At 50.3% G+C, this 16413-nt stretch overlaps 1 protein-coding gene across 1 annotated transcript in view; it reads left to right on the top strand.

The window, feature by feature from the left end:
• Positions 1 to 15068, top strand: part of ACP7 (acid phosphatase 7, tartrate resistant (putative)) — a gene marked incomplete at both ends in the record, with an annotated part of 21782 nt that extends 6714 nt beyond the window's left edge. The window contains 11 exons of the mRNA XM_080702753.1: positions 3885 to 4085; positions 4178 to 4360; positions 5949 to 6072; positions 6311 to 6373; positions 6457 to 6571; positions 6663 to 6770; positions 6848 to 6905; positions 6983 to 7050; positions 7146 to 7217; positions 12418 to 12555; positions 15003 to 15068. Coding sequence (XP_080558879.1) covers positions 3885 to 4085; positions 4178 to 4360; positions 5949 to 6072; positions 6311 to 6373; positions 6457 to 6571; positions 6663 to 6770; positions 6848 to 6905; positions 6983 to 7050; positions 7146 to 7217; positions 12418 to 12555; positions 15003 to 15068 — 1196 coding nt within the window. The remainder of the gene's footprint in view (positions 1 to 3884; positions 4086 to 4177; positions 4361 to 5948; positions 6073 to 6310; positions 6374 to 6456; positions 6572 to 6662; positions 6771 to 6847; positions 6906 to 6982; positions 7051 to 7145; positions 7218 to 12417; positions 12556 to 15002) is intronic.
• Positions 15069 to 16413: the final 1345 nt, after the last annotated feature.

Below are 16413 nucleotides of genomic sequence, written 5' to 3'. Positions count from 1 at the left end.
CCTTCTCCCTCTATCTTTTTTTAATCTCTTTCTCTCTCTCTTTGTAGTACTGTGGATGGAACCCAGGGGGATTCTACCTCTGAACTATACCCCCAGTTCTATTTTTTTTTAATTTTGAAACGGGGTCTCATTAGGTCGTGGAGGTCCTCACTAAGTTGCCGAGGCTAGCCTTGAACCTGTGATCTTCCTTTCTCAGCCTCCCAATTACTGGGATTACAGGGACCTGCCACCGTGCCCGGCTATACCACATTGGTTTTGTCTTTTTTTTTTTTTTTTTCAGTACTGGGGATTGAACCCAGGGGCATTCTACCTCCGAGTTACATCCCCAGATCTATTTTTTATTCTTTATTTTGAAACAGGGTCTCATTGAGGTGCAAAAATCCTTACTAAGTAGCTGAGTCTGTCCGCGAACCGTGATCCTCTGGTCTCAGCCTCCCAAATGCTGGGATTACAAATGCGTGCCACAATGCCCGGCTTATTTTTTATTTTGAAATAGGGTCTCACTAAGTTGCAGAAGGCCTCACTAAGTAGCTGAGGCTGGCTGCGATCCTGCAATCCTCCTGTCTCGGCCTCTCAAGTACTGAGATTACAAGCATGTGCCACCACGCCTGGCTTCTGTATGGTATTTTTAAAATTTTGGCTTGGTTGCTAATATTTCAGAACTCAAAGCTATCACTTAAAAATCTATATTTGCATGCCTATCTATATTGTATGCTTCTGGGATAGCAAAGAAGCCACTGTGTAAAGATCTACTCTAGAAGCCGGCAGATAGGCCAGGCGTGGTGGCGCACGCTTGTAATCCCCGTGCTTGGGAGGCAGAGACAGGAGGATCGCGCAGGTTTGAAGCCAGCCGCGGTGGCTTAAGAGACCCTGTTTCCAAATAAAAATATAAAATAGGTCTGGGAGTGTAGCCTGGAGAAGGGTTTCCAGGAACCCCAGTACCACCAAAAAATAAAAAATGACTGAAAAATAGGGCTGGGGGTGTAGCTAGGAGGTAGAATGCCCCTAGGTTCCATCCCCTGTACCACAAAAAAAAAAAAAAAAAGAAAAAGAAAATAGAAGCTGGCAGGGTTGGCACACTGGGCCAGCTTCCTGCCTGGCAGCTATCCAGAGCTGAGTGATGGTGGTCCCTCTCAGTCAGGGCAGGGGTCCGGGCCTGCCCACCACACCTTCCTGCTGCTTTATAGCTGGCCCTTGTCCCCATGTCCACCACCTAGCTAGCCTCCCAACATCCACACTGGCATCTCTCAGGTGATACCACGTGGAGCACAAGGCTTGCACAAGCAGACAGGAGTAGTAATGACGATGGTCATCCGCCTACATCACCCTAACTGTATTGGGCGTTCCACTTCTGTTGTGCCTCAGTATCCTCCAGAGGTTGGTTCCAGGACCCTCTGTGGATACCAAAGCCTGCAAATGCCCAAGTCCCTTGTGTAAAGTGGCAGCGTATTCAGGCACGATAGCACACACCTCTAGTCCTAGTGTTTGGGAGGCTGAGACAGAAGGATTGCAGGTTCGAGGCCAGCCCTGGTAACTTAGTGATATCCTGTTAGAAAATAAATACCATAAAGAAACAAACAGACAAAATGGCATAGCTTTTACATAGAACCTATATGCACATCCTCCTGGTTCGTCCGTTTATTTATTTATACATTTGTACTGGGATTGAACCCAGAGACATTCTATCTTTAAGCTATACCCACAGCCCTTCCCTCATTTTTGTTGACTTTGAATCAAGGTCTCACTGAATTGCTCAGGGTCTTGCTATGTTGCTGATGCTGGCCTCGAGAGCCTGTGATCCTTCTGTCTCCGCTTCTCAGGTAATCTCCTGTATTTTTTTCCCCCCGGTACTGGGGAATGGAACCCAGGGGCATTCTATCTCTGAGCTATACCTCCAGTCCTATTTTTTAGTCTTTTTATTTTTTCTAATTTTTTATTTTTATCTTTTGCAGTACTGGGAATGGAACCCAGGGGACATTGTACCTCTGAGCTACACCCCTAGCCCTATTTTTTAGTCTTTATTTATTTATTTATTTATTTATTTATTTATTATCTTGTGGTACTGGAAGTGGAACCTAGGAACTTTTGTACCTCCAGGCTATACTCCCAGACCTTTTCTTTTTTATATATACTTTATTGGAAACAGGGTCTCACTAAGTTACTGAGAGCCTAAGTAGTTGAGGCTGACTTCGAACCTGTGCGATCCTCCTGTCTCAGCCTCCCAAGTGCTGGTATTACAAGTGTGTGCCACCACGCTTAGTTCAGTCTTTTATTTTTTGAAACAGGGTCTCAATGATTTGAAACAGGGTCTCACTGAGTTGCAAAGGGCCTTGCTAAGGAGCTGAGGCTGTCTGCGGTCCTCTGGTCTCCATCTCCCGAATGCTGGGATTACAAATGTGTGCCACAATGCCTGGCGTTGTATGCTTTATTTTAAGAAATTTTTATTTTCTTATTGAGGTACTGACAATGAAACCTGAGGGCATTCTACCTCCGAGTTATAATTTTTTTTTTTTTTTTTGGTGGTACTGGGGTTCCTGGAAGCCCTTCTACCTCCAGGCTACACTCCCAGGCCTATTTTATATTTTTTATTTGGAAACAGGGTCTCTTAAGCCAGTGAGGCTGGCTCCGAACCAGCAGGATCCTTCTGTCTCCGCCTCCCAAGCGCGGGGATTACAAGCGTGCGCCACCACACCCGGCTTTATAAAAAAATGTTGTATTTTTTTATTTGGAAATGGTCTCACTGGATTAATGAGTCTTACTACTTGCTGAGATTGTCCTCAAATCTGTGATCCTCCAATCTCAGCCTCCCAAGTACTGGGATTATAAGAGTGCACCACCATGCCTGGCTCACTTTATTACTACTACTACTACTATTATTTTCTTTTTCTTAATGATACTGGGGATGGAACCCAGGGGCATTCTACCTCTGAGCTATACCTTCATCCCAATTTTATTCATATATATATGCATATATGTATGTGTGTGTGAGTGTGTGTGTGAGTGTGTGTGTGTGTGTGTGTGTGTGTGTGTGTGTGTGCGTGTGTGTGTGGTACTGGGGGTAGAACCCAGGGGCTTTTCTAATTCCGGACTATATCCCAGACCTGTTTTATACTTTATTTGGAAACAGGGTCTCACTAAGTTGCTGAGAGCCTCACTAAGTAGCTGAGGCTGGCTTCGAACCTGTGCGATCCTCCTGTCTCAGCCTCCCAAGCGCTGGGATTACAAGAGCGTTCCACCACACCTAGCTTTATTCTTATATTTTGAAACAGGGTCTCACTAAGTAGCTGAGGCTGGCCGCGAACCTGTGATTCTGTTGTCTCATCCTACCAAGTACTGAGGGTACAAGCATGTGTCATGGTGCCCAGCTACTGTACACATTAAATCGTCTCTAGCCGGGCGTGGTGGCGCACGCTTGTCATCCCCGCGCTTGGGAGGCGGAGACAGGAGGATCGCACAGGTTCGAAGCCAGCCGCGCCGGCTTAAGAGACCCTGTTTCCAAAAAAAATGTAAAATAGGTCTGGGAGTGTAGCCCGGAGGTAGAAGGGTTCCATCCCCAGTACCACCACCACCACACAAAAATAAAAAACCATCTCTAGATGAGTAGAATACCTACTACAATCAAATGCTATGTAAATGTTTGTTATACTATGTTGTTTAGGGAACCGTGATAAGAGAAAAAAATCTATACACGTTCAGTACAGACTCAATTTGTTTTTCTGAATATTTTTGACCCTCAGCTGGTTGGCTCTGAGGATGTGGAACCCACAGTACAGAGAACCGCTTAGACATTTACTCCTCTAAGCCTGGTGCCCGCCTGATAGGCTAGATAGCATTGTTAGCCATTTTACGCACAGGGAGAGTGAAACCGGTTCCTTCCTCCGCAGGCGAGCCGGGCTCCATGACGGTGACCTGGACCACCTGGGTCCCCGCCCCCTCCGAGGTGCAGTTCGGCCGGCAGCCGTCGGGGCCGCTCCCGCTCCGCGCCCAGGGCACCGCCAGGCCCTTCGTGGACGGGGGCGTCCTCCGGAGGAAGCTGTACATCCACCGAGTCACGCTGCAGAGGCTGCTGCCCGGGGCGCAGTACGGTGAGAGCGGGGTGCGAGCTGGTCCAGCTCCTGCTGAGGTCGGGCTGGCTCCCCAGCTCCACCGACCTCACCGGCCCCTTCTCTGCCCTCAGTTTACCGCTGTGGCAGCGCCCAGGGCTGGAGCCGGCGGTTCCGCTTCAGAGCCTTGAAGAGCGGGGTCCACTGGAGCCCGCGTCTGGCTGTGTTTGGGGACCTGGGCGCTGACAACCCGAAGGCCCTTCCCAGGCTGCGCAGGGACACCCAGCAGGGCATGTACGATGCCATTCTCCATGTAGGTGAGCTGGGGCGTGCGGGAGGCAGGGACAGGCATCCGACTGGGCCCAGCCCGTCGGTGCTTTGCAAAGGCCCAGGTTAACATTCCAGCTCCGGCTTGGGAGGCTGAGACAAGAGGACTGTAGGTTGGAGACCAGCCTCAGCAACTTAGCAAGACCCTGATGCACACACACACAAAAATAATAATAAAGCGGGTGTGGTGGCGCAGACTTATAATCCCAGTACTTGGGAGGCCGAGACAGGAGGCTTCATAGGTTTGAGGACAGCCTCAGCAAGTACTCACTTGAATCAACTTAATGAGACGCTGTTTCAAAATAATAATAAAAAAAATAGGGCTGGGGGTGTAGCTTAGAGGTAGAATGCCCCTGGATTCCATCGCCAGTGCCCCCTCCACACAAATACAAGCTAATTAATTAATTACACCTACTTAGCGAGGCCCTTTGCAACTCGATGTGATCCTGTTTCAAAATAAACAATAAAAAAAATAGGGCTAGGGGTGTAGCTCAGAGGCAGAAGGCCCCTGGGTTTCATCCCCAGAACCACACACACACACACACACACACACCAAAAATTAATTAATTAATTAAAAATGAAGCCAGGCGTGGTGGTATGCACCTGCAATCCCAGCACTTGGAAGGCTGAGGCAGGAGAATGGAAGGTTGGAGGTCAGTCTCAGCAACTTAGTGACACCTTGTCTCAAAATAAAAACTAAAAAGGGGAAGTGGGAATGGTCTGGCTCTGGAGTCAGGCTCCCCATGTTGATTCCTGGATCCTCACTCACCAGCTCTGTGATTCTGGGCCTCAGTTTCCCCATCTGAATAGGGCATTATAACACCCTCTTCAGAGGGTGTTTGAAAGACTTAGGTGATGGTGTGTTTTAAACATTTGGAACAGAGTCCTCTATAAAATCAGCAGCGTGCCAGGTGTGGTGGACCATGCCTGTATTCCCAGTAACGCGGGAGGCTAAGACGGGAGGTCACACGGTCAAGGCTAGCCTCGGCAATTTAGTGAAACTCTCAGCAACTTAGTGAGACCCTGTTTCAAAACAAAAATTTACCCGGACATGGTGGTGGATGCTTGTAATACTTGTACTTGGGAAGGTGAGATAGGAGGCTCGCAGGTTCAAAGCCAGCCTCAGCAACTTAGGTTTTCAGCAGCTTAGTGAGACCCTGTTTCCAAATTTAAAAAAAAAAAAAAAAGGCCTGGGGATATAGCTCAGAGGTAGAAGGCTCCTGGGTTTCATCCCCAGTACCACAGACATTTAAATTAAATTAAAATTAATAATATTAAATTGAACTCAAAGGTAGAACAACCCTGAGTCCAGCACCAAACTGTGTCCATCTTAATGTCACCTGGGAGAGGACAAGAGGCAGACATAGATGGGGTTGGTGTGATCGGGGACAGGACAGCCTTGAGGGGATCCAGGGACCAGAGCTTCCCAGGACATGAGTGGTGTGAGGTAGGGATCGGGATCTAGGATGGCTCGGACCCTGTGGGCAGCGCGGTCCACACCTGAGCCGCCCATTGTCTCACCTGTGGCCACAGGAGAACCCAGCCTGGCCCTCACTGTCTCCCCACCCCACCCTCCAGGAGACTTTGCCTACAACATGGATCAGGACAACGCCCGTGTCGGGGACAGGTTCATGCGGCTCATCGAGCCTGTGGCCGCCAGCTTGCCCTACATGACTTGCCCTGGGAATCATGAAGAGCGCTAGTGAGGACCGCAGGCTGCAGGGGTGGGGCCAGGGCTGCACCCGGGTCAGTGAAAATGGTGTGGCCCTTCTTAATGTCTCATTTTAGTCCTACAAGCTGCAACCTTTCCTTTGTGGTAGCAGCAGAAGAGGCCACGAGGGCCGGGCTGGGAGCTGGACTCTGGGTCCATCAGTGGGGAGGTGAGAGCCGACCACAGCACCTAGCCCTTCACCCGCACCCTCTTATTTGCTTTTTTCTAGCAACTTCTCTAACTATAAGGCCCGGTTTAGTATGCCAGGAGACAATGAAGGCTTGTGGTACAGGTAATTCAGGGTGCCAAACTCCCCCGGAAGGATGGCAGATGCAGAGGAGACCCCACCTCTGACCCCTGACCTTTCCCCTCCAGCTGGGACCTGGGCCCCGCCCACATCATCTCCTTCTCCACCGAGGTGTATTTCTTCCTCCATTACGGCCGCCACCTGGTTCAGAGACAGTTCCGCTGGCTGGAGAGCGACCTCCAGGTAGGTGGGGTGGGGGTCCCTTTAGTCCCCTGCCGGCCTCGCCTCCCCCTTGTTCCCACCGCCGCCCCCTCTTTCTGGCCCTCGTCTCTAGAAAGCCAATAAGAACCGGGTGGCGCGGCCGTGGATCATCACCATGGGCCACCGGCCCATGTACTGCTCCAACGCTGACCTGGACGACTGTAAGTGGCACGAGAGCAAGGTGAGGACCTCCCCGGGGGCTCTGCGGGGCGTGGGGCGTCGCCCCGCAGGCCCTCGCCACAAACACTCTTCCACCAGGTCCGCAAAGGCCTCCAGGGCAAACTGTACGGGCTGGAGGACCTCTTCCACAAATACGGTGAGTGACCCCTGGGGCCCCGGCCCGCCCCCAGCCCTCCGCATTCAGGGGCCAGACCCCCACTTTCTCTGTCTCAGGGGTGGACCTGCAGCTGTGGGCTCACGAGCACTCCTACGAGCGGTTGTGGCCGATTTACAACTACCAGGTGAGGCAGGCAGAGGGCCCATCTCACAGGCACCGTCACTGTGGTCAGACCCGCCCGGCCCGCTGTGATGCCCGCCCTCTGGTTCCCGTCTGCAGGTATTTAATGGCAGCCTGGAGAAGCCCTACACCAACCCCCGAGGCCCAGTCCACATCATCACAGGATCTGCGGTGAGCTGAGCTGGGCAGCGGACACGAGGGCTTTCCCTCTGGCGAGTCCAGCCTCCTTTCCCTCCCTCCTATCTTTCCTTTTTTATTTTTCTTTTCTTTATTTATTTTTAGATATTGGGGATTGAACTCTGAGGACATTCTACCTTTGAATTATGTCCCCATCCCCCTTTTAATTTTTATTTTGAAGCCGGGTGTGGTGGCACACGCTTGTAATCCCCGCGCTTGGGAGGCTGAGACAGGAGGATCGCACAAGGTTCAAAGCCAGCCTCAGAGCCGCGCGTGGTGGCGCAGGCTTGTAATCCCAGCATTCGGGAGGCTGAGACCTGGAGGATCGCGGTTCGCGGACAGCCTCAGCTATTTAGTGAGGCCCTCTGCAACTCATTGAGACCTAGTTTCAAAATAAAGAATAAAAAATAGGGCAGGGGGTGTAGCTCGGAGATCAAATGCCCCTGGGTTCCATCCCCAGACCCGCAAAAAAAAAAAAAAAAAAAAAAAAAGCCAGCCTCAGCTACTTAGTGAGGCTCTCAGCAACTTAGTGAGACCCTGCTTCCAAATAAATTATAAAATAGGTCTGGGAGTATAGCCCAGAGGTAGAAAAAACCCTGGGTTACACACACACACACACACACACACACACACACACACACAGAAAAGAGCGCCAGGCGTGGTGGCACACACTTGTAATCCCTGCAGTTGGGAGGTGGTGACAGGAGGATCGCTCAGGTTCGAAGCCAGCCCCGTTGGCTTAGGAGACCCTGTTTCCAAATAAAAATATAAAATAGGTCTGGGAGTGTAGCCCGGAGGTAGAAGGGCTTCCAGGAACCACAGTACCACCAAAAAAAAAAAAAAAAAAAAAAAAAAAAAAAAGAAAAGAAAGAAAGAAAGAAAGAAAAGAAAAAGAAAGAAGAAAAGGAAAGGAGAGAAAAAGAATTATTTTGAACAGAGTCTCTTCGCCACGCCTGGCGAGTCTCTTATCTAAACTTCTGTCTCACAAAGTTGCTGAGGCTGGCCTTGAACTTTCAATCCTCTTTTCTGAGCTCTCAAGTACTGGGATTACAGATGTGCTACCACAGCTGGCTTTTCTTTTCCCGTGTGTGTGTGTGTGTGTGTGTGTGTGTGTGTGTGTGTGTGTGTGTGTGTGTAGATTGAACCCAGAGCCACTCTACCACTGAGTTATTCCCCTAGTACTTTTTAAAATTTTTGTTTTGAAGCTGGGCGTGATGGCGCACACTTGTAACCCTAGTACTTGGGAGGCTGAGACAGGAGGTTTCCAGCCTGCCTCAACTACCTAGGGAGGCCTTCTAAGAATAAAAATAGGGCTGGGGGTGTAGCTTAGAGGTAGAATGCCCCTGGGTTTGATCCCCAGTCCCACAAAAAAGAAAATTGTTTTAAGACAGAGTTTTACTAAATTGCCCAGGTCAGCCTCCAACTTGTGATCTTCCTGCCTCAGCCTCACCACTCACTGGGATCACAGGCTTCTGCCACTGGTACCCAGTGAGCGGTCTTATTTTATTTTGGTACTGGGGATTGAATCCAGGGGCATTCTACTTTTATTTTTATTTTTTTATTTTTTATTTTTGGTGGTACTGGGGTTCCTGGAAGCCCTTCTACCTCCGGGCTACACTCTCAGACCTTTATTATTTTTGGAAACAGGGTCTCCTAAGCCAGCACGCACGGCTGGCTTTGAACCTGCGAGATCCTCCTGTCTCTGCCTTCCAAGAGCGGGGATTACAAGCATGCGCCACCACGCCCGGCGGCATTCTACTTTTGAGCTACACTTTCAGCCCTATTTTGTTTTATTTATTTACTTATTTTCACATTACTAGGGATGGAACCCAGGGGCATTGTGCTTCCAAGCCACACCCCAGCCCTATTTTTTTAGTTTATTTATTTATTTATTTATTTATTTATTTACTTTATTTTATTTTGGTGGTACTGGGAGTGGAACTCAGGGGCTTTTCTACCTCTGGGCTATACTCCCAGACCTATTTTATACTTTATTTGGAAACAGGGTCTCACTAAGTTGCGAGAGCCTCACTAAGTAGCTGAGGCTGGCTTCGAACCTGCGTGATCCTCCTGTCTCAACCTCCCAAGCATTGGGATTATAAGCGTGCGCCACCACGCCTGGCGAGTCTCTTATTTTTGAAACAGGGTCTTGCTGTTCGCTGTCCACAAACTGCGATCCTCTAGTCTCTGCCTTCAGAATGCTGAGATTACAAGCGTGCGCCACCACGCCCAGCTTATTCTTTATTTGGAAACGGGGTCTCACTGAGTTGTGAAGGGCCTCACTAAGTAGCTGAGGCTGTCCTCGAACCACGATCTTCCTGTCTCAGCCTCCCGAATGCTGGGATTACAAGCGTGCACCACCACACCTGGCTAACCAGTGTTCTTTAAATCAAAGAAAAATTTCCCCCCAGTCTGGGCTCTAGTCCATAATCATGTGTTATATTTCAGTATCTTGTCTCTTTAGCTTCTTTTAATCAGAAACATTTCTCCAAACTGAGCAAAATGGCCCATACCTATAATCCTAATGACTAGGGAGGTTGAGTGAGGCCAGCCTCAGCAACTTAGCCAGACCTTGTCTCAAAATAAAAAATAAAAGGGCTGGTAGAGCATCTCTGGGTTTAATTCCACTGCTGCTATTAAAAAAAAAAAAAAAAAAAAAAAAAAGCCTGGTGGAGCACACTTGTAATCCCAGTACTTGGGAGGCTGAGGCTGAGACAGAAGGATCACAGGTTCATGGCCAGCCTCAGCTACTTAGTGAGGCCCTCAGCAACTTAGTGAGACCCTGTTTCAAAATAAAGAAGAAAAAATAGGGATGGGGTTGTAGCTAGGAGGTTAAATGCCCCTGGATTCCATCCCCAGACCAGCGAAGAAGAGGAAGGGAGGAGGAGGAGGAGGAGGAGGAGGAGGAGGAGGAGGAGGAGGAGGAGGCGGAGGAGGAGGAATGGAGAGAAGCATTTTCCACTCTTTTTTAATTTTCCACATGCTTGACAATGTTGAAGTTTGAATGTAAAGGGCCCGTAGTGTGTGTGGTCTGGCGCTGGCCGGTGATTGGACAGGAGCTAACGTGCTCCTGGGCTCCATGGCTCTTGGCCTGTGGGGGCACTGCTGCCTGTCGCGCTTTGGGCCTCAGGGTCCCTGGGAATCTGCGGCTTGGGTCTGGCACACTAATAATTTCAATTGTCCCTCCCTCCCTCCCTCCCTCCCTCCCTCCCTATCTTCCTTCCTTCTTTCTTTTGTACTGGGGATTGAGTCCAGGGGCATTCTACCTCCAAGGTACACCCCCAGCCCTTTTTATTTTTTATTTTAAAATAGTTGCAGAAACTGGCCTCAACCCTGTCTCAGCCTCCCAAGTGCTGGGATCGCAAGTGTGCGCCGCCATGCCTGGCGTCGTTTTCGATTTGATCATTTGGATAAGGGGCTCCTGCCCGGACCTCTCCGTCCTTGAAGCTGCTTTATTCACCTCCTACTCTGTAATTAATAAATAAGGAGCAGGCAGGTAACTCCTGGGGACAGACGTTGGAACTCTGCGAAGGCCCCAATATTCCTCAGACTGTCCGCAGTAACCTCACCACCCAGGGACAGCTCTTGGTTCAAGCACGTATCACAGTGCTGGGTACAAAATGGTGACTTTTTTTTTTTAGCTCCTTGTTCTCTATAATAGCCTAGCTTTTTACCACAAGGACGAACATTCAGTCTGTCGGGAGAAAGCCTTAAAAAGCTTTTTTTTTATCAGGGTGTGGTGGAACACACCTGTCATGTCAGAACTTGGGAGGCTGAGGCAGGAGGATTGCAGGTTGGAGGCCAGCCTCAGCCTACTTAACAAGGCCTACTGCAACTTAGTGAGACCATTTCAAAGTAAAAAATAATATAGGACTGGGGGCGTAGTTCAGAAGTGGTAGAACGCCCCAGGTTCAATCCAGTACTAGGACAAAGGAAAAAAAAAATTAACTAAATAAAAAGCTTTCTTAGCTGGGCATGGTAGGGCACACTTGTAATCCCAGGAAGGATGTTTGCAAACAGCCTCAGCTGCTAGTGAGGCCCTTTGCGACTGAGACCTTGTTTCAAAATAAAGAGTATAAAAAAAATAGGACTGGGGATGTAGCTCAGAGGTAGAATGCCCCTGGGTTCCATCCCCGGTACCAAAAAACAAGCTTTCTTGATGGGTCTGCCATGTAGTGAGGGTTGAAGCCCAATGGTTCTTCCATTTTCCAAGTTGTTTCCCCCCTGCAAGCGTAACTCGGCATCTTTCTGCCTTGTCTTGCTTTGTGATGACTGCACCGTAACTGAGCTCATTGAACCTGTTGACAGACCTCCGGGTGGCTTCTAGTTCAGGGCTTTTACAGAAAATGTTGTCCTGGACAGACTTGCACAGCTGACGTACTTTTCTAGAGGTCAAAAACCCCGTGGAGCTGGTGCGGGGAATGCGAGGACTTGGGAGGCTGAGACAGGCGGATCGCAGGTTCACGGTCAGCTCAGACAATATAGTGGATTTAGCAAAGCTCTGTTTCAAAATAAAAAGTAAAACACAAGGGCTGAGGATAAAGCTCCGAGGTCGAATGCCCTGGGTCCAATCCCCAGTACCCCCTCCGCCAATAGATTCCAATGCAAGGGAAGCTTGGCTGCGTGGAGAGGCTCCGCCGTGACCGTTAGGCGGCCGAGCCTGAACTGGCTGGGTGTTTCCTGGAGGCAGCAAGGGTCTTGGCCTGGCAGGTCCCTCCCTCCATCCCTCCCTTCCTTCTATTTTTTTCCCCATGTGTGTGTGTGTGTGTGTGTGTGTGTGTGTGTGTGTGTGTGAGAGAGAGAGAGAGAGAGAGACAGACAGACAGACAGACAGACAGACAGAGGATTGAATCCAGGGATTTTTTTTCTTCTTAATTTCTATTTTTTCCCGTGTTTGTCTCTCTCTCTCTCTCTCTCTCTCTCTCTCTCTCTCTCTCTCTCTCACACACACACACACACACACACACACACACACACACACACTGGAGATTGAATCCAAGGATGTTTTACCCTAACCCCCCTTTTAAAAAAAAAAATTCTGAAACAGGGTCTTTCTAAGTTGCCGAGGGCTCCTGCCTCAGCCTCCCGAGTACTGGGATTACAGGTGTTCATCCCACGTGTCTCGGGCAGCTCACTTCCGCTTCCTTCGGGTCCTCCACCTGCCCGGCCGGGTCTCACCAGGTCTCTCCTGCAGGGCTGTGAGGAACGACTGACTCCCTTTGTCCTCCACCCGAGGCCCTGGAGCGCATTGCGTGTGAGGGAATATGGCTACACGCGGCTGTACATACTCAACGGGACCCACCTCCACATCCAGCAGGTGTCCGATGACCAGGTCAGCGAGGGGCGGGCTGAGGTCACCTGACTGGGTAGCCGGCCCAGCGTGTGCAGAGCCGAGGGCTAAAACCTTGCATTCAAAATAATCAATTCGCCGGGCGCGGTGGCGCACGCTTGTAATCCCCGCGCTTGGGAGGCGGAGACAGGAGGATCGCGCAGGTTCGAAGCCAGCCACGCTGGCGTAAGAGACCCTGTTTCCAAATAAAATATAAAATAGGTCTGGGAGTGTAGCCCAGAGGTAGAAGGGTTTCCAGGAACCCCAGTACCACAAATTAATAATAATAATAATAACAATAATAATAATAATAATAATTAAAAATTCGCTTTCATTAAACCTTGGACTCCAGAGCTGCAGGTCCTGGGTTCAGATCCTGCCTCTGCTCCCTACCAGTTGCGTGACTTTGGCCTCAATTTTCCCATCTACAAAATGAGGGTGATCATAGTTTCTGCCTAGGATTATGTGGGGTTGAATGGCTGAAATGGAAAGTGATTAGAACTATGTCCGGAACCAGTAGATCTGATAGGTTTTTTTTTGTGTGTGTGTGTGTGTGTGTGTGCGGGTCTGGGGATGGAACCCAGGGGCATTCGACCTCCAAGCTACACCCCCTGCCCTTTTTTTTATTCTTTATTTTGAAACCGGGTCTCACGGAGTTGCAGAGGGCCTCACTAAGTAGCTGAGGCTGTCTGCGAACCGCGATCCTCCGGTCTCAGCCTCCTGAATGCTGGGATCACAAGTGTGCGCCACCACGCCCGGCTCTGATAGGTATTTATGAGCGTGAGGCAGGGCAGGGAAGGTGGGGGTTGGGAGGCAAATAGAGGTGGTAGGGGCGGCTTCAGGTTACAAGGACCCACAAAGTAACGGATGACTTTTTTCTTTTTGGGGTACTGGGGATTGAACCCAGAGGTATTCTACCTTTGAGCTACATCCCCAGCCCAGTTTTCTTTCTTTCTTTCTTTCCCCTATTTTTTATTCTTTATTTTGAGCAGAGTCTCGCTAAGTTGCAGAGGGCCTCACTAAGTAGCTGAGGCTGTCCACAAACCAGTGATCCTCCTGTCTCAGCCTCCCAAATACTGGAATTCCAAGCGTGAGCCACCACGCCCAGCTCTTTAATTCTTATGTGGAAATAGGGTCTGGCTGGGTTGATGAGAGTCTCACTACTTGCTGAGGCTGTCCTCGAACCTGCAATCCTCCTGTCTCAACCTCCCAAGTACAGGTATTACAGGCATATGCCATCATGCGGGCCATACAGCTGGCTTTTTATTTTTCCCATTGTGGTGTTAAAAATATTGGCAACATACATTATTACTTATTGAGCACCTGTTGTGTGCTAGACACCAGGCTAGATGTTCTGTATTTAGTAGCATGTTGGTCACCGTCCCACAGGGATGTACTTTCTTTCCATTTTACAGATGAGGGAAATGAAGGTCAGAGAGGGAAGTAACTCTCCCGGGTTCACACAGCTGGAGGATGGGGGAGCCCCGGCTTTAGTACACGTGACTGCCATTTATTCCCTGAGCAGTGCACGTGCACCACACACAGGCTTCTGTCTCCTGCTGCCTGTGCGCGGGCCTTCTCTTCTTTCCTCCATGTACGCAACAGGGTACATGAGCCCAGAGAGTCACCTGCTTAGAGCCAGAAACAGAGCCGGGCGTGGTGGCGCACACTTGTAATCCCGGCATTTGGGAGGCTGAGGCTGGAGGACGGCGGTTCACGGACAGCGTCAGCTATTTAGTGAGGCCCTCTGCAACTTAGACCCTGTCTCAAAATAAAGAATAAAAAATATGGCTGGGACCGGGCGTGGTGGCGCACGCTTGTAATCCCCGCGCTTGGGAGGCAGAGACAGGAGGATCGCCCAGGTTCGAAGCCAGCCGCGTGCGCTGGCTTAGGAGACCCTGTTTCCAAAATAAAAATGTAAAAATAGGTCTGGGAGTGTAGCCCAGAGTAGAAGGGCTTCCAGGAACCCCAGTACCACCAAAAAAAAAAAAAAAAAAAAGGCTGGGGGGTGTATCTTGGAGGTCAAATGCCCCTGGGTTCCATCCCCAGATCTGCAAAAAAAAAAAAAAAAAAAAAAAAGAAAAAGAAAAAAAAAGAAAAAGCTAAAGCCAGTTGGATATGCTGCAATATAAACCAGAATTTGCCTTGACTTCAGGATTTGTGCTCTTTACAAATAATAACCTACATTTATATAGTGATTACCATGTCGTAGGCTCCCTTTTAGCCCCTGTGCAAATATTATCTCATTCAATTCCCCACACCCACGGTGTAGGTACGATTACTATCATCCCTACTTTTCATTTGAGGTAAACTGAGGCTCAGAGAGATGTAGCACCTTCCTCAGGTCACACAGCCCGTCAGAGGCAGAGGTGGGACTTGAACCCAAGCCACCTGGCCCCAGATCTGAGCTTTTCAACCCTCACTGCCTTCCCCGCTTTTGTCCCTCGCAGGATGGGAAGATTGTGGATGACTTCTGGGTGGTGAGACCTCGGCTGGGCCGGATGCTGTACCTCTAGGGACGGGAGCTGCTCTCATCAGGAACGCTAGGCCTCGCCACTTTGGCTGGGGCGACCAGACAGCGCCCTATCCTGGGAGGGGAGTCAGGGCAGGACCCCACTCCCCTGCCCTCCAGGGGCCCTGTGTGGAGTGGACACAGCCGGGAAGGAGCTGGGCAGCCCCTCCTCCAGGACAAGTGGGAGTCCTGGCTGGCTGCGGAGGGAGGGCAGGTCCGCTGGCACGCGAAGCAGGGCAGGTATCTGACCAGCGCAGCCCCGCCCTCCTAGTCGCCCTGACCGGGCAGGGCACCGTGAGCCTCTATAATAAAGAGGCTTCCAGCTGTGGCTCTGTGGACTCGCGCTTCCGCTGGGCACCCCCCCAGCCACCCTCCCTCCTGCCCACCTGGCATTACCAACCCCTAGTCAGCAGCTAGGTGGGCACCACTGCTGTGACCCTGCTCACCGGCAGGTGTCCCAGGTGGCCGTTCCTTCCGACCCTGCCCTCGGGTGCCTCTCAAGCTTGGCTCCCGCGAGGAGGGGCAGGGACATGTCAACACCCACCTCGGCACATCTTAGGAGCTCACAGACCTGCCCGTTTCTCCCCTCGATTTCTTCCCCCCTTTTCTTCCCTTCTTCCATTCATTTATTCCACCAGGATTTAACTGAACACCTACCGTGTTCACCAAGCCAGCCCTCTCCCCTCAGGAGCCAGCACCGTCACGGGGAAATTGAACAGTGAACAAGATAAATAACTAGGTTAAAGGACAATCGGTGCCCAGAAAGACAGGGAAGGATGACAGAGAGGGTAAGTGTCTATTTGGAGGGAGAACTCGAGGGGTGGCCAGGTAATCCCAGTACTTGGGAGGCTGAGACAGGAGGATCGCAGGTTCAAAGCCAGCCTTGGCAACTTAGTGAGACCCTGTCTCAAAATAAGGAATAAAACAAGTTAGGCTGGGGTTAGAACTCCGAGGTAGAATGCCTCTGGGTTCAATCCCCATCACACACACACACACACACACACACACACACACACACACACACAAACCGGGTGTGGTGACGCACGCTTGTAATCCCAGCATTTGGGAGGCTGAGACTGGAGGATCGTGGTTCACGGACAGCCTCAGCTACTTCGTGAGGCCCTCTGCAACTCAATGAGACCCGGTTTCAAAATAAAGAATAAAAAATAGGGCTGGGGGTGTAGCTCAGAGGTAGAATGCCCTGGGTTCCATCCCCAGGACCAAAAACAAAAAGCAAACAAACAAACAAAAAAAAAAACAAGCTGAGGGAGGACACAAGTGGGCTCGGCCTGGGGAAGAATGCTTCATTCTGTGCTATTGCAGGAACTGGGAGAAATAAAGCCTACAAT

The sequence above is a fragment of the Muscardinus avellanarius genome (genome assembly GCF_963383645.1).
Source record: "Muscardinus avellanarius genome assembly, chromosome: 10".
In the NCBI taxonomy this organism is placed as follows: Eukaryota; Metazoa; Chordata; class Mammalia; order Rodentia; family Gliridae; genus Muscardinus; species Muscardinus avellanarius.
This window is presented reverse-complemented; position numbering and strand designations above follow the sequence as displayed.